Source organism: Asparagus officinalis, chromosome 1 (genome assembly GCF_001876935.1).
Source record: "Asparagus officinalis chromosome 1, Aspof.V1, whole genome shotgun sequence".
NCBI classification, from domain to species: domain Eukaryota; kingdom Viridiplantae; phylum Streptophyta; class Magnoliopsida; order Asparagales; family Asparagaceae; genus Asparagus; species Asparagus officinalis.
Window position 1 is genome coordinate 4,685,483 of NC_033794.1, and position 17,966 is coordinate 4,703,448.

The 17,966-nt window shown below is 34.8% G+C and overlaps 2 protein-coding genes and 1 pseudogene across 4 annotated transcripts in view; 1 reads left to right on the forward strand and 2 right to left on the reverse strand.

The window, feature by feature from the left end:
• LOC109829448 overlaps positions 1-2,745 on the reverse strand; it is an 8,913-nt pseudogene extending 6,168 nt beyond the window's left edge.
• LOC109846764 (DNA topoisomerase 1 beta-like) lies at positions 6,242-16,846 on the forward strand. 2 transcript variants are annotated; one of them, XM_020416013.1, is made up of 16 exons: positions 6,242-6,476; positions 7,597-8,920; positions 9,055-9,249; positions 10,117-10,197; positions 10,992-11,051; positions 11,304-11,398; positions 11,516-11,672; positions 12,316-12,441; positions 13,280-13,360; positions 13,431-13,521; positions 13,606-13,760; positions 14,743-14,811; positions 14,892-14,981; positions 15,076-15,164; positions 15,244-15,412; positions 16,483-16,846. In XM_020416013.1, the coding sequence occupies exons 2-16, from the start codon at positions 7,637-7,639 to the stop codon at positions 16,549-16,551; spliced, it is 2,811 nt and encodes a 936-aa protein (XP_020271602.1). In that variant the 5' UTR covers positions 6,242-6,476; positions 7,597-7,636; the 3' UTR covers positions 16,552-16,846. The 2 variants fall into 2 exon arrangements, with proteins under 2 accessions (XP_020271602.1, XP_020271598.1); XM_020416009.1 differs by having other exon boundaries at positions 6,243-6,476; positions 7,621-8,920.
• Positions 17,319-17,966, reverse strand: part of LOC109846773 (protein FLUORESCENT IN BLUE LIGHT, chloroplastic-like) — a 2,915-nt gene continuing 2,267 nt past the window's right edge. For both annotated transcript variants that reach the window (XM_020416021.1, XM_020416026.1), the window contains one exon: positions 17,319-17,725. In XM_020416021.1, the coding sequence (XP_020271610.1) occupies positions 17,523-17,725 (203 nt within the window). In that variant the 3' untranslated portion in view covers positions 17,319-17,522. The remainder of the gene's footprint in view (positions 17,726-17,966) is intronic.

Consider the following 17,966-nt stretch of genomic DNA (forward strand, 5'->3'; position numbering starts at 1 on the left):
AAGTCAATTTTCTTTCACTGTCTTTTTACTACAAATTTTTCCACAAACAAGAATAGATTGTTCTTCGTAACCAAATGGTCTCGAATCTTTGCATCCAGCGCCTCTGCCACCATGGTAGTGGGCCCTCCCTACGCACAACGGATCACCAGAACAACCTCGAGGGTCGCAAGAACACAAAACAAACCTGACACAATCTTATCAACAATCGAATGGATCTTAGGCTCCCCAGCCGAGGGGTCATTCATCTGAACATATGTATCCTTGTGCGCGAGCGAGAAGAGATTGTCTTCAAGGGTAACAAACTCAAGGTGTTGATCGTAGATCTTGGCGATCCGATGCACGGAGTCAGATCTTAGGGTTTCGGCGGCTAGGGTTTCGAGGAGCGGTCGAGGGAGCGACGAGGAGAAGTTGAGGTGGAACGACTTGTAAAGGCCCCGGGCAGCGTCCGCGGCGATGCGGCGATGTGGCGGGGGGTGTTGGCAAGTACCGATGGTCTCGGGAACGTCGGGGAGAGCTGCGCGCTCTTTGTCTGGATGACGAAGATTAGGGGAGATCTGTACTGCTTCCGGGGTCCTTGCGTTGGATCAAGGGGGAGAGGGATGTCTCTGCCAGACGATCGAGGACAGGATCTTGTAGACCTCACGGCCGGTCGAGGCCGGAAAAGGGAACGAAGAGGAGAGAAGGAAGGAGGAGGAGGAGGAGGAGGAGGATAAGGGGGAGGGGGATTGATTGAAGTTCAGCATGCGGATGATCTGAGAGGTCTACTTCTGTCGGAGATTGAGCGTCATTTACGTGAATCTCAGGGATTTCTAGGGTTTGGATTGGGGATTTTTTGTTGTTGAAATCTACGTTTTTTTTTCTAATTAAAAAGCTCAGATCTGAAGAGCAGATCGATGAAGAAATGAAGCCAAGAAAAGAACGGGACCGCGGGGGAGTGGATTGCCCTTAATGGGTAGATAACGGGTTAGGTTTGGGCTGCAGTTTGCCGGCGTAGGGGGGACCCAATTAATCTCAGTCGTTCATCGTACACAAGATAGAACTCTTTGAGATCTCCCCTCTCTCTGTCGTCACGGACCTCATCAGAGTTCTCCGCTACTTCGTCAGCGAGCTCATGCGATTGTCCCAAACCCCCGATTGAAAAGATCGTCAGAGAAGGGTTCTTTTATTTCTGCACTGAAACCCTAACCCTAATTTTTTGATTTTTTAGCTGATTTTAAGATGTTTTTGGTTTCAGCAATTGATTTATTAGGCGAGTGCCAATTTTATCCCGGCCAAGTCAGTTTCGGCTGCGGAGGAGTTATTACACTAATTATCATATATTATCTTGTATTAGACTTATGATTGTACTCGCATCACATCCTCATTAGTTCTTCCTAATTATCAAATATTATCTTGTAATAGATTTATGATTATACTAGCAGTTGCTAATATTTTGACATTGAATGAATACAACTGCTTTATTAATATTTTGCCATTTCCATGTGCGCTCCCTCGAAGGCCGTATCCAACGGTTAGAAATGAAATAAAAAAGTTTTAAATATAATTGAAAGTAATTGGTAAAAAAATTAAAATAGAAGAGGGTTTTTAATGATATTGTTGGAGCTCCTAACTAGGAGCTTGTTGGATCTCCATAAAATAAAGAGAGCCCCCCAGTGCTTATTTTAAAAAAAAATTATTCCAAAATGCTTGTGAGCTTGCTAACTAGGATTCCCAACTGGGAGCTTGCTGGACTTGCTCTTAGAGCATCTCCAAGAGCCTCCCAAGAGGCTCGTATGGATGATGTGGCAAGGAAAAAGCTTCTAAGGTGTTCCAACAAACTCTCAAGCACCCTCCTAAGTTCTAGTTGGTGGCGGGGCCCACCATGGAGCTCCTAAGAGCTCCACAAATTTGTAGAGCACTTGGGAGCTCCTAAGGAGTGGGGGCCATTAAAAATTATTTTTTTATTAAATTTATTATTTTAAAATATATTTATAAAATTTTATTTTTAGGAGAATATATTTTTTGAATAATATTTGAACTCTTAGTTGAGAGTTTGTTGGAATATTTCTCCTAGTATGGAGCTCCTAAGTGGGCCCCATGCTTGAGAGCATTCCAACAAGAGCTCCTTACTAAGAGATTGTTAGAGATGCTCTAAAGAGGTGATTTTTATGATAAATGACAAGCCTTGTAAATGTTAACGTGTTGTTACTTTAGCTATGAATAAAAAATTTCCCTTGCTTTTATTCTAAAGATTATACTTAGGAGCTGTTTCGTTCGTAGCAAGCTCGGGAAACAGGGTCAGCTGACCCCCCCTCTTCTTTGGTTTGGTTGGAATAAAGAAAAAGGGGAAAAGAACATGTACGGGACCTACACTCAGAGATGCTAATAATGTAGCAGGTTTTCACAAAACATAAAAACCTATTTCAGTTTGTTTTGAGTGGAAACATGTTAAAAATGATGGAGAAGTGGGCCCCACACGTGATGTTTTGATTCCTCCCCCCCCCCCCTTAAAACAAAACAAAAAAAGGTTTCCATGAAACGAATCAAACATGCCCTAAATGGTTTAAGTAGAGCAGAAGCCATTAGTATTGTGATACCAGAAAGTTGTATACACCAATGAAATAGATTATTGAGATTTATTAATTTTTGGAAGTTTAATTGCATTAACAATGTCTTCAATTGGCTGTAATTATACTTTGACATATTGCTCTTATTACTCAGTAAAAGATTCATATGCTTCTTCTCATTCTTTCTAAAAAGCTCCATTTTTAGGAGTTTTAATGTATAAATGACCATCATGGTATTACATCAAGATTTCTCTTTCCTTTAAAAAAATCATTTTGTACGGTTTGATAGTCATGAGTAATCATATATTTGCTTCGAACACAAGGACTTACCTGGAAGTGTTGATAAATCAAATGAGTACTGCTGTATTTGTTGTTGGATCTAAAAGTTTGAGGAAAAAATGGGGTTGTTGATGGGTTTATGCAGAGTAGCCTTGACGATTGTCTGTTCGTTAAGATTAGGATTAGTTTGAAATTATGACTTCAATAAACTATAAGACAGTCTTAACAAACAGAAAATATATTGATGGCTATGCGAGCTCACAATTTCGTTGCTTCAACACCACTGTTGCAAATAGCGGCGCTATTGCGGTGCAAATAACGGTAACAGAAGCTACAACTATGACTTCATTGATTGCGGTTAACAATAGCGCTCAAGCCCTTTTTGCTCGCCAAAGCGCTTGAAAGTGCGAACAACAACAATAACAACAACCAAGCCTTTCTCCCAAATGTTTGGGTTCAGCTACATGAATCCTATTTTTCTATTCCAATCTGTTGCGGGTCATTTCCTCCGTTACATTAGTCTTAATCATATTCTTTTTAATTGCTCTGACCAAGTCATTTTAGGTCGACCTCTAGATCTCCTAGCACCATTAACTCTAATATTATCATTTTCCTAATCAGTGCACTAAGATGTCTCCTTTGTACATGACTAAACCATCTTAATCTATTCTCTCTCATTTTATCCTCAATAGGTGCAAACTCTAATTTATTACGGATGCATTCATTTCTTATCCTATCTTTTAATGTATACTCACAAGATCATCACAACATTATCATTTCTGCTACACTCATTTTTTAAACATGTTATTTTTAATTGCCCAATATTATAACCCATAAAAAGTATAGTTCGTCTTATAACCGTCCTATAGAATTTTTTCTTTAGTTTCATTGGTATTCTACGATCACATAAAACTCCTCAAACACTCCTCCGTTTCAACCATCCCGATTTGATTCGATGCACAACATCATCCTCTATCTCACCATCATGCCTAATGATAGATCCTAAATAGCAAAAATGATTAGTTTTAGGTATTTTTTTGGCCATCAATATGTACCCTAGGCTCTATTTCTTTCCTACTTTTACTAAAAATACATTCTATATATTCTTTTTTTATTCTACTAATTTTAAATCCTTTAGACTTAAGAGCTTGTCTCAATCTGTCTACTTTAGCAATAATGTCTCTTCTAGTTTCATCAGCCAATACTATATCATCAACAAATAACATACACCATAAAATTTCATCTTGAATGTGATTAATAAGTTGGTCCATAACTAATGCAAAAAGATAAGGACTTAAAGCTGACTCTTGGTGTAAACTTATGGTAATAGGAAATGGTTTAGTCTCTCCTTCATTAGTTTTTACTCTAGTTGTTACTGTATCATACATATTTTTAATTACATCAATATTGTCCATAACTAATGCAAAATTAGACGGTATAAATTAAAAATGCTATAATTTAGGAAAGGTACTTTATATAAAAATGTTGGATTCTTGAAGTTTATGAGACATTTGCTTTCCAACAAAAAGTGCATGTATCCTAAATTTTAAGGATCCAATATTTTTATATAAAGTGATTTTTCTAAATAAAAGTATTTTTAATTCATAACATCCAATTTTTATTACTAAGACGATACTATAATATAAAAAAAGGTAATAGTCCTTACAATATAAAGAATAAATCCATATTTATACTATTATTAATAATTATAATTATGTATAATAAATTATTAGATAAATAATTTTGTTATTTCATTAAAATTAATAATTCCTTATAATTAATTATAATATATTTATTAACTTCATCATTATAAATTATTAATATACTCTAGTGAATGACCAAATATTTTGGGAAAAAGAAAAGAAAACTATATGTTTCAAGAATCCAAATATTTTTATAAAAAATTATATTCCAAAATGAATATATTTTTAATTTATAACATCCAAATTTATATTAATAAGACAATATTAATTATCAAACAAGGTAATATTATTTACAACATAAAAAAGTAAACCCCATTTATACTATTATTAATAATTATAATTATGTACTATATAAATAAATAATTATTACTATTTTATATAATTATTAATTCTTTATAATAATTATCTTATATTTATAAAAAATTTAATCATTATAAATTATCAATAAATTCTAGTTAATGACCAAATAATTTGAGAAAATAAAGAGGCGCATAGGTAATGAGGGATTATGGATCATTTATCTTTATAAATAATGGTATAATTGTGAGTTATAAAAAGCTTGAGAGGGTAAAAAAGGAAATAAAAAAGTTTTGGTATGGGTATTCTCTTTTATAAGTAGTGTATATATGTAAGTACACGCACTTATCACTAAATAAAAATCAGATACTATTCTAATACTAATAAATAATGGAAATATATGACTAGCTAGAATTTTTTTCTATTTTGATACATAATCACCATAGGAAAAATATAGCTCACATGGTACAAGAGAGTCCATTAATATTTTAGTTATATCTGAAAAACTAAGATCTATTTTTAATAATCATCAAAACTAACATTATATCTATTATAGTCCGAGGATTAAAAGTATTGTAATCGTATGTCCGGCATATATTTGGATCAGAAACGAACATTTAACTGCATATCCATATTAGTAACCATATCCTATCAGATATAGATTTTAGTAAACATACTTTATCCTAACAGATATAAATACATATATCTCTTCGGACACGAATACTTTTTTTTCCGCCCTAATAAAACACCACATCCTACATTAACTTGTTCCCATAGTGGACCTTGATTTGGAACTTCCCGGTTCTTAATCCATACATAGGATAACTTCTTTCGTAATTTATACGTAAAGATATCTTTTCTTTACAAAGGATTCTTCATATACAAAAGAAACCGGCAGCATTTTGATTATAGTAATAAAACGTATTATTCAAAAGGAATTAGGAAAAAAATAGGAAAATGAAAATCTCTCCTAATTTTGTTTAGACTCATTTTCCTCATTTGAAAAAAAATCGTTTACAGCTCTTTAAGTCTGAAAGATGTAGTTGATTTTTAGCAAATACAAAATCTAGATCCAATGTTAATAAGTTGCGAATATGATTTATCAAGTCCATTTCAGACCGTATATCAAGTACATCATGAATTTTCATCGTTTTCATCACTCATCTAATTTTTCATCAAAACCCTTGACTTTTTGGGTCTAATTAATTGCAATTTCTCTAACTTCTGACATCATATGTTTGCCAATTAATTTCAGAACTCAGTAAGTCAGTACTCTTCCCGTCTTTTCTTTTCTTTTTTTAACAAAAAAGTAAAAGCCTGTAATAATGACAGTAATAAGAATAATAATTTAGAAAAGCATGAGGGGCTTTACTGCAAAAGATCATCCCTTGCAAACGTAGCCTCTCTCCCCCTTTGGATTTGGATTAGTTCAATAAAGACCGGGAGAGGGCAGCTCAATAGAAACCCTAATTTCACTCCGAGAAACCCTAATTTCTCCCCCAAATCATTCAATTTCTCGAATCACTTCTCGATTCCCAGCTGCTCTAGGGTTTCTCGGGGAAAATTTCAGGCACCTTCCTCGGTTCCATCGATATCTTGTGGTGAGCTGTAGATTGGGACGGCGTTTCGATTGATGGTCTGAATGCAATCGGTGAGGTTTCTTCTGGTGATTTCATGAATAAAGATGCGTTCTTGATCTTGAATTAATGGATGTATGATGCATTGTGCTTGTTATTGGTTGGGATCATCTCTAGGGTTGCTGGATCTTTAGTGAAATTGTTTGCATATCAAATTAGGGTAATATTTGTGATGGTTACGTGTTCTAAATTGTGTTATGAGGTTGATCTCATACTATGTAAATGAGGGTCATAAAGAGTTTGAGGCACAAATGGAGTCTCTCTATTGCAAAGATAGCCAAAGTTCTGATCTTCAGTGATCTTATTTCTTTCCTTTGGGAAAAGAACCATGCGCTGCCGCATCCAACGATATAGGCAATGGTTTATATGGAATCTTTCTAGAAAGTGTGTTTGTTCACAATTTGGATTAGAATCTTACGCTAGAGCAAAGTTCGGAAGTTTCTTGCATTTCTTTCAAAGATGCACAAGTGGCTAATAGGAGATACATGGGGCAACAGCGGTATGATATGACACTATGAATTGATGCACCAATAGATTTCAAGTATGTGTCTCTAGGAGTGTTGCGATATGGTTTCTAGTGTATTTTCAGCTTGCCATGGCTTTACAAAGAGTCATCCACGCTTCATAGGTACATTGATAGATAAAAAGAGAGGCATTATTATTATTATTATTATTATTATTATTATTATTATTATTTTTGGGGTTCATATGTCATGACTTCACAACAACATATGTCCTTTTTTTTTGTTCTTTTGACAAACTTAGAGCATTTTTTGTTGATTTTATACTTCTAATTCTTGGTTATATTGAGGTTAAATGTGTGAACCAAAAAAACACGTTAGCATAAATAAAAAGAAGATATATGAGTAGGAAAGTGGGACGTTGAAAATAAAGGAGATATGAATATGGGGGTTGTAGTTGTGGATGGAGTGAGAAGAACGTGCACTGGTGATGGAGGAAATGGTAGGAACAAATATGCATGCTGGAGTTGTTTTGCAAATAATTTGCAATCTATATTTTGTTAGTATATTAGCTTCAGACTTAGTCTGATTCTTCCATATTTTACTAGATTTTCTGTGTTTGGATGTTATTGGGAATGATTCTTTGTAACAGTATTTTCTTCTTTTGACACAGTTGAAATTTGTCTCTTTGTGGCAGAGACTAACCAGGAACTATGGCTGTTGATGGTCGTCCCAAACCAGTGTTTCATGATAATGGTGAAGATGATGACGATGATGGACCTGCAATTTTCAAAAGAACAAACACCACGTCCAAGCAAAGTCATTTAAATTCTGCTCTGAAGAAGTCATTATCTCAGAAGCATGAAGAAACTCGAGAAAGGCCTGTATCTAGTCACAATGTCCGTAATGGCAATGGTGAGAGCTCAAGCTCACAAAAGAATAAAGTGATTTCTAATGCTAAGTTATCATCTGCAAAGTCTAGTGCAGTGACCTCTAATTCCGGTGCTTCTTCTCTTAGACAACCAAATCATTCATCAAAAAATGGATTACCAAGTGTGAGCGTAAAAACTTCACATACAAACAATTCTTGTGACAAAGTTGAAAATTCTGATGATTCTGATGATGGCAAACCATTGAGCTCCAGATTTAATTCAGCTTCTGTTGCAGTGCAGAAGACCAATTCTCTAAATCCCGCGACCGCGAGGGTGGTGAAACATTCATTAGAACATAAAGCAGGAAATGAAAATGTGGATAATAAGTCACGCGTAAAAAGGGAAGTTTCCGATGATTCTGAAGATGGATTACCTTTGAGTGCAAAATTTCCTTCTTCTTCAGGGGCAGTTCAAAGAAGCAATCCATCTCCTATGCCTACTTCAACTACATCACAAAAGATTAAAGAAAGCACTGCAGCTACAACTGGTGATTCTGAAGACGAGAAACCATTGTCTTCCAGACTTCCATCAAAGTCCAGTGTGATAAAGAAATCTGGGTCTGAGAAGAAGCCTTTGGCTTCTAATGGCTCCAAGAGGACAGAAAGCAGTGACATCAAGCCTAAAATCGTGTTAAACAAACGGCCTCCTGCAGATATGAATCATTCTATTGAGTCTTCATCTAAGAAAGCAAAACTGTCAAATGCCCCTGTTCCTGGAAAAGTTAAAACTGAAGCTGTTTTGAAGAAAGAAAAAGAAGATGATAATGATCACATACCAATTTCACAGAGAATCAAGAAGTCTGTTCCCTCCAGCAGCCAATTGTCCACAAAGACGGTGACAAAGAAGATAGCTTATTCGTTCAAGAAAGATAAGAAGATGATGAAAAAAACGATGAAAAACTCTAAATACTCGAAAAATCTTAAAGTGCCTCCTGGGTCAGGTGGGGGACAGAAATGGACAACCTTGGAACACAATGGTGTTATTTTCCCTCCTCCTTACAAGCCACATGGGGTTAAAATGCTCTACAATGGACAGCCAGTTGATTTGACTCCTGAGCAAGAGGAGGTGAGGTTTCAAATATACACACATAACTGTATTACATATTCATCTTTTGTTTCCATTCCTTTAGTTTTCTTTTCGATAGTATGAGCTTTATATACAGAATTGAAATAGGTTAATTCTGAATTTTTATTCTGCAGGTTGCAACAATGTTTGCAGTGATGAAGGATACTGATTATGCCACCAAACCAACATTTATTAAGAACTTTATGGAAGATTGGGGACGCATACTTGGTAAAAACCATATCATAAAGAAATTTGAGCTCTGTGATTTTACTCCAATCTATGAATGGCATCTAAAAGAGAAGGAAAAGAAGAAGCAAATGACTTCAGAAGTAAGTGCTACCTGCAACTGTATCACCCTTTGAAGGTGTTTGTTATGATGGTACACTTTAATAAGGACCTTGATCCATACTGTTCTATCATTTTAGAACTCTGGTTTGCTCAATAAAATTTCTGGAACAATACATTTCAAATAATATTGTTTATAATGAAGTAGCTCTACTCCTTTTCTATCAAATAAAAAAAAAACCTAGCTGTCCATTAAAGTCTAGAACACTTGCTTTCTTGCCACAATTTCTGGAATTATGTGCTTGGATGGTGTCTGACTGCTTGTAGTTATTTAGCATACCATAAGGGCTACTACAGAAGTTACTATCACTAGAAACTTTAGGTGCTACTTTGTTTTTTTATGTTACTTTCGTTCTTTGTTAGAATACTCTTGCTTATATTTTGACCTTTCACATCCACATTTTGTATAATATTTCTTTTGAACACAAAGATAAAAGAACACTTCATGTGTATGATTTAGTAATTAATTTGTTTAACCTTTTTGTTTATTTGCACTTAAGATAACAATAGATTAGTCACGTGGGATGTTTAATTTCATGTCTTTAGATTCTTCATGCTGAAAGAAGCATTAAAGAGAAAAAGAAAGAAGAAAGAAAATAAATAAAAAGTGACTCATTTCTTAATACTTAGATAGTGGTTTTCTTTTCGAGTTCACATGTTATTCCTGCCACTATCCTTGATTTGGTGCGATATTGACTCTGAAGCAAGTCATGTTTGCTTTTATATTTCAATGGGATGACCTTTTATGTAAGCATTCCAGAAAATTGGTGAATGTTAAGACATCATGTTTACTGCATGCATTAAGTTGATTTTCACACAGAAGGCATAAATAGCTTGTGTTGCTTCTATAGGAGAAGAAGGCCTTGAAAGAAGAGAAATTGAAGCAAGAGGAGAAATATATGTGGGCTATTGTTGATGGAGTAAAAGAGAAGGTTATTTCTGACCTGTGCACGAATGCTAGTCTCTACTATCATAAATTTTCTCTTTTTGATATGTCAGTATAACTAGAAATCTAGAAGTATAAATGTTTAATAATATAATCCATATTCAGTTTGACAAATTTTTTGGTCCTATTTATCATCTGCAACTTGTGGCCTATAGTTTCTTTTAAGACTGCTGGCATGCAAACGGTTGTCTTTATTGATCAAACGTTAAATTTCATTAAACTATGACGATTTTGTATGAATTTGCTCCAGATAGTTGCTAGCAAACCTTTGACTATGAATCTCTATATCTAGAAGGATGCCTCAATTCAGACTATTTGAGTTGTGTATATTCTGTACTGCATTAATTTTCTTCATTATACTTTAAATTAATTTTCTTTTTCTCTCTTTTAAGCTATTGAGGAACTTTTTCTTCTTGATATGTTCATTTTATTGTGTAGCTGAATCCTTGGTTTTGTCAAAAATTTTTACATCTGAGGAAAGTCAATGTTTTGTCAGCGGAATGACTCTTGGTTTTTCTGTTCTTCATGCCTTATCGAAATTTATACTTGTAATCCTTTGTTCCTTAAATATTTGGTCCTTTATGCCTCCGATGCTTTGCTCTTCTCCATTCTACTTTGGTCTTAAATGATCAGATTTCATTCAACCGTCTTTCTTCCTTTCCATATAAGTAATAGTTTTTATGCTTGTTATTATGGTTTGCTAGTTTCCTATGCTGTATGGTTCTGTTATTTTCTTTTCTTCTGATATTGTTAGCTGACTAGTTTGACCATTTTACCCAGGTTGGTAATTTCAGAGTTGAGCCACCAGGATTGTTCCGAGGCCGCGGAGAACACCCAAAGGTTCAGATTTAACATTATCAATTTCTCAAGACACTTGTTACTTTATAAAGTAGAATCAATATGGTGGCTGCCAAATTTGGTCAAAACTGGATCTTAACCTTACTTGTTATGGAAGATCTCAAATCAGTTGCTGAAAAAATATCTTGTAACAATTGTTTGCGAAAGAATAAGTGTAATTCATTAAGTTATTCATCTCTAATAATTTGTAGATTCTTGTATTCAATATATAACGTATGATTATGTGATCTTTAGATGGGGAAGCTCAAAAGTCGAATTCGGCCAAAAGATATTACCATCAATATTGGAAAAGATGCTCCGGTTCCAGAATGTCCAATTCCTGGTCAAAGGTGTTGCACGGTTTAATTTACTTAATCAAATATTATTCTTCTGTCGTGAGGCCCATTTTGTGGTTGTAAACTCGTAGTAGTGTCCTTGATGCGTTCAATCATTTGGTGTATTTGCAGGTGGAAAGAAATAAGACATGACAATACCGTTACATGGCTAGCGTTTTGGAATGATCCTATAAATCCCAAAGAGTTTAAGTATGTATTTTTGGCAGCGAGCAGTTCATTGAAAGGTCAAAGCGACAAAGAAAAGTATGAGAAGGCTAGGCTTTTGAAGGTAACAGCGCATCAACATCTAGAACTACTGTTACTATTTGATGCATTTTGTATCAACATGCTATTCTGGGTCCTACTCACAGGAGTCACTTACTTTTGGTAAGGTTCAAATAATTTGTGTAATGGAGCCACAGAGGTAACAGGACCTGATACACATCTAGGGGAGATTCACAAAGTATTCAAAGTGTCTGCAAATTATTTTATGTTAATCCATGATTTATTCACAAAATTCTAAAATTGTTCCGTGGGTTCCAAAAGTTTCAACTAACCTGAATTTAGGCAATTCAAATTGAGTGTAATAAGCTGGAGACCAGTCCCTCTTGTAGGAGAGTATTCTCATTTATTACTATAACTTATTGTTCACTATGTGTCAGTATAGACTTATTACTGAAATAAGAAATAGAATTGTTATCTCCCTTGTATCCAGAACCTAGCTGTTGAATGATTTCTGGATCTCTTTCAAATTCCAAAATTTTGCCGCAAGTTATGTGCAAGTTTCTGAATCCTCTCTGGCTACAATGCTCTGGCTTTAGTGACTGGGAGTGCATGAGATTTATTTAATGTTTTTTACTGTGATTTATCCTAAGCTGGCAGTGAATTTTGGTGCATTTTGAGATGCTTATTTTTTATGAACTTTTTTGCAGGATTACATAGAAGGCATACGTGCAACCTATACAAAGGATTTCACCAGTAAAGATCCTACCAAGAGACAGATTGCGGTGGCAACTTACCTCATCGACAAGCTAGCGCTAAGGGCAGGCAATGAAAAAGTAATCTGCTACCGGCTAAGCATACCCTTATTGATTTTCTTTTCTTTTTTTTTCTTTTCTCTTTGCTTTCTGTGTCTGGTTATTGATGCTTTTGGGAGTCAATCTTCCTTCTTTTCGGTTGTACATGTATGTCCTCTAAACCATGTTTCTTGAAATATGTAAATTTCCAAATCCGACATGTTTAAACTTGGCACTTCAGACCCTCTTTCATTAAAATATTTGGAGGGTTCATATTACTAAATTTGGGATTTTCATGAATTATTTGGATCACTAATTTTTGTTAAACCATGTACATGCTTGGTGATGTGTAGTAGTCCGTATATCGCCTATCTGCTTTCCAGAAAGTGACTCTTCTGATTTAAGGTGAATTAATCATATGGAGTATTGCAGGGAGGATATCATTATGACTGTTATGATTGGTTTGGGGCATGTGTGTGAGAAACAAATTAACCACCAAGTTCTGCAGTCTATTGTCCTTGTTAGTGTATTAGCATAAATATTTTATTGGCCTTTTTATCTTGACATGACTACCTAGTTAGAAGTTTCTTATTTATATAATTCCTTAAGTTGTCCTTCTCTGGCTGTAATAGTCATTTCCTTTGAAGTGGCAGTACCAATGCTGTTAAACTATTCCTCTATGTTCTTTTATCTGCTAAATTAAGTGGATATGTGGCTTTTGTCTATTTCAAGTAATTTTTATGCAGCTGCACCAATATATGGTCATAATATTTTTCTCTTTAAAAAAGTTTGCAGATAATTATGTCATTGGACAATCGCACCATCACATGTCATCTATTAGAAAAGTTATGAAGAATTTATGGATTTTGTTTTTCAACAGGATGATGATGAGGCGGATACTGTGGGTTGCTGTACCTTGAAAGTGGAGAATGTTACATGTGTTCCTCCAAATAAGTTACAGGTAGGAGAATTGATGGGGTTCCACTACATTTCTATTTCTAACTGATTTTTAGTTTGTTTAATTTTTCCAGTTCGACTTCCTTGGTAAAGATTCAATCAGATATTTCAATACTGTGGAGGTTGAGTTGCCTGTCTATAAAGCAATTGGAGATTTCCAAACTGGTAATCACGGCAAATATTTAGTTGATCTCATTTGATTTATTATCTCATCATCTAATATAATGATAATTTTTTTTGGTTTTTTAGTTACAAAAAGTAATGGCAAGAAAAAGGCTGGTGGAGATGACCTTTTTGACATGCTGGACACAAGTAAACTTAATGCTCATTTAAAGGAGCTCATGCCTGGCCTCACCGCAAAAGTTTTTCGAACATATAATGCGTCCATTACCTTGGATTCCATGGTGAGTATGATGCAATCATGTTTTTATGACTTAGTTTCTGTTTTCGCATTAAAAAAAGGTTTCTGTTTTCAATATATCTGTAGATATGTATTGTATGTTGGTTCTTTTTCAACCTTTAATTTGTCCGCTTTAATGATTAAAGGTTGCTTGTATTTCCGTAGTTGCAGGTCAGGTGCCGTTATACCTTCATTCTTCTTGTGGTCTTTAGACCTAGACATGTTATTTCAGGAGTTTGCCTCTTCCTTCACCTCAGCCAACTTTGTTAACTCTGTACAGAAAAATATTGCAATCAAGTTAATATTGCAATCAAGTTCCTTGACCAAATTAATCTTTTGTAGTCTGCGTTGCTGGGGAGTTTAATGTTACTATTACGTTTCAGAGACATGTATTATATATGCAAAGCAAAATCTTAAGTCTTCAGGGTTTGATGAAAACGACCTCTCTTAGTGCCTTGCTCTTGGTTTAGTTTTCTCCACTGAAGGGATAGAACCTGACAAGAACACTTAAAAGAGAGAGGAAACAAGTGGGAACTACTTGTAACATCTAACATGTAACTTAAAGAAACAAAAGTTTCAAACTGTAATTAAGGTAACACATTTAATAATGGTATGGAACAGGTGGAAATAAGGAAGTGAAACTATCGAGTATCAATGATGTAAAGCTTGCAATGCATCCTGGTGTCTTTGCAGAAGGGCAATCTCTATTCCAGTTCCTGGGAATGCTGGCTGGTTATTGTTAATATATAGATTCAATGTTCTAGTGCATTGCATTCTGTATCTGGGTGGTTATCAGCATTCTCTTGTCTCTCATGATATTGGATGACGATGTATTTGGAAAAGTCCAGTGATCATTGTAGTTGTTTACCCAAATTTTCATGACATAATGTGAAATTGCATTTCAGATATGAATAAATTTTTAATCATATTTTATCACATAAAAGGCTTTTCATTCTGAACATTGTCTTCATTGCATCAAATGACAGTTGTTTGAAGAAACCAAGGAGGGTACACTACCAGAAAAAATTGCTATTTATCAGCATGCAAATAAAGAGGTATTTGCAGCTTCATCGTGTGTTGTAGAATTGGTTTAGACATTTCTACTGCTGTCACTGTCGAGTTATTTGTGCTACAGGTTGCAATTATATGCAATCATCAGCGCAGTGTTTCAAAGTCTCATGATGCTCAGATGTCAAGATTGAATGAGAAAATAGACGAGTTAAAGGTTAGATATATTTTATTCTTCTGCCTAAATTTCTTCCGCCTCCTTGTTCTCATCACTTCCCTTCTGATTTTTTTTTTTTGTTCTGCTTGATTAGGCACAAAAGGAGGAGTTGCAAGTGGATTTGAGCAGGGCAAGAAAAGGAAAGCCTACACTTAAGCAGAAGAAGAACTTGTCCCCTGAAGTGTAAGGAACTAGAGCGTATTCTTAAGAACTTATTTATGAATTTACATCTTTTTGCTTGCTGATGCAAATTAATTTGCAGGTTAGAGAAGAAACTTAACCAGGTTGAGGCAAAGATAGAGAAAATGGAAATAGATAAAAAGGTCAAAGAGGACTTGAAGACTGTAGCATTGGGCACTTCCAAGATCAATTACCTTGATCCTAGAATATCGGTTGCATGGTGTAAGCGCAATGAAGTTCCTATAGAGAAGGTATAATGCTCTTCCTGGTGCTTTCTGTAAGAGTCTTTACATGTTTTTTAAAAATATTTTGATCATTCAATGCACTTTTTAAGTTCTAGATTAGATTATATGTCATTCCCATCATATGAGATTTCCACATATTTTTAAGTTCTAGAACGGTTAAACTAGAATTATTGTGATAATTTTGTGGTATGTCATCAACTTTTTTTTAATAAAATTACTGTAATTTAGTGAAATTTTGATGATATTCTAACATTCTCATAATCATCCCTTGGGACAGTGAAGGTCCTAGTAAAGGCTCACAGTTCCAGAAAATTATCATGAACTTTGGGTTGTTTTGCACAAAACTACCATAAAACAATTTTACTAGAGAAAGCTACCATGAACTTTTTTCACTAAACCATCCTGCCTCACGACAGTTAGGGTAAGTTGTCACATGCTTCGAATGTGACATGCAAGCATGTGACATGCTCTGGACAATTTTGCCCTTGCATTCTTTATATATCTTTTATGCTGTCTATGTGATTTTTTTGGGTTGATAGATATAATAGGCTCAGAGTTTCACAAAATTATCATGAACTCTGAGTTGTTTTGCAGAAAACTATCATAATTTTTTTTTACCAGAGCAAGCTACCACATGAACTTTTTTCATTAAACCATCCTGCCTCACAACAGTTAGGGTAAGCTGTCACATGCCTTGAATGTGACATGCTCTGGACAAATTTGCCATTGCAATCTTTATATATGTTTTATGCTGCCTAAGTGAATTTTTTGGGTTGGTAGATATAAATAGGGGCAGTTTGACCTTTTATCCGAAAATTTAACATCGTTAACAAAAAATTTCCGATTGTTCATGATATTTTTCTGCAGGTTTAAAAGTTCCAGGTAGTTTTTTTTCCCTCTAATAAAACAGGTTTAAGGTAGTTTTGTACAAGCCACCAATCATGGTTGTTTTTTGAAACTCACTTTATTTTTTCCTGAACATTTTGGAAAGACGCTGACAGTTATAATCAACAATTCGTAACCTAACTAGAAGTTTGATTGTCCTGGTTAATTGGCACCTCCTTTAACTTTTGCAGATTTTCAACAAGTCTCTTCTTGCAAAATTCTCATGGGCAATGGATGTGGATCCAGACTATAGATTTTAATTTGACTTGGTTGAAAGAGTATTGCTTCAACTCTTGATGCAGAGAGAGTAGATTGCCGGTCCTCTTGGCTCAAATTTCATCTCAAATTGACAAAGAAAGAGAGAACAAATAGTATTTCAAGTTACTACTTGTTGTAACAGTGAGACTCTGAGTAATCATCAGCTTCAGAAAAATTTGCAACTCTGTAAGCAGACGATTCGGCCTTTTAAATCTCTTTAATGTATCAAGCTGTTTATTACATTGTATTTTTTAAGATGAATTTGTTTATTAAAAGGGTTTTAGATACCTTTTTTTTAAAAATGGTTCATACTTCATAATGCTTGTTAGTCCTCTTCATGACATCGGAATTAATTCAAGTCTTAACTTAAACTCGTATAGTTGTAATTTGTATAATTTATGGTGATGACACTTGAGCATGTACAAGCATCTAAGATTTCTATTTTCTGAAAAGAGCAAAGATGTCTTTCTATTTGTGAACTTTTTCCATTTGAACACGCCTTTAGAAAGTTAATAATATAGCATATATAATATAATTACTCTCCTATCATTTGCTCTAAATTTATGCTACTGTATACTATTTTTCTCCAGATTTTAAAATTTATAATATTTCCTCTAATGAATAGTTTTTGTTATTATTGTACAAAGTACCTAATAGTTTATGGTAATTTTCGGAAAATTATCCATATTATGTATTTTGTTGATCCCTCAGCTGTAACAGCACAAACATTTATGAGCTCAAGTATAGAAAGAGAGGTTAAGGAAGGAAATCATACTTAACAAGCAACAAAATCTAGAGAAAAGATGTTTTAATACACAATCATTACATACAAATCCACTGACAAGTTCGGATTGGCAGCAACGAGAAAATAAAATGGAAAAAGCTGAAAATGCCGCGATCTGATCAACCTCACGATTCTCAAACTAATCACCTAATTCATACAGAAGAAAGGCAACTAAATGCTTTGGATTGATCAGTCAGTCTGCAATCTCGCAATGTATTTGTCATAGAATTTTCCAGCTCTCTCAAGATCTCCAAGCTCGGTATAGCAATCAGCTATTGCCCCATATGCCTCTGTAGTCCCAGAATCCTCACCAGTTTTCTTCGATATCTCCAGAACCCGAGAATGGTACTTTATGGCGTCCTTGTATTTTCCTATCCTTTGCAGTGATGCTCCTGAAAGTGACCAGGAAAAAAGTGTGAGCATGAAGAAGTAGGATGTATACTCATGGCACATCTGGGTAATTTCACCAAACCCTTGAACTTTTGGGGGGGTTTTGACATAAACCCGTGAACTTTGTTCATATCACATAACTACTACTTTTGGGGGTTCCAAGCATACCCCGCCCCCCACCAAACATTTGAACGCTTTTTTTTACGACGGACCCCTAACATACTTTGCCAATAATAAAATTTT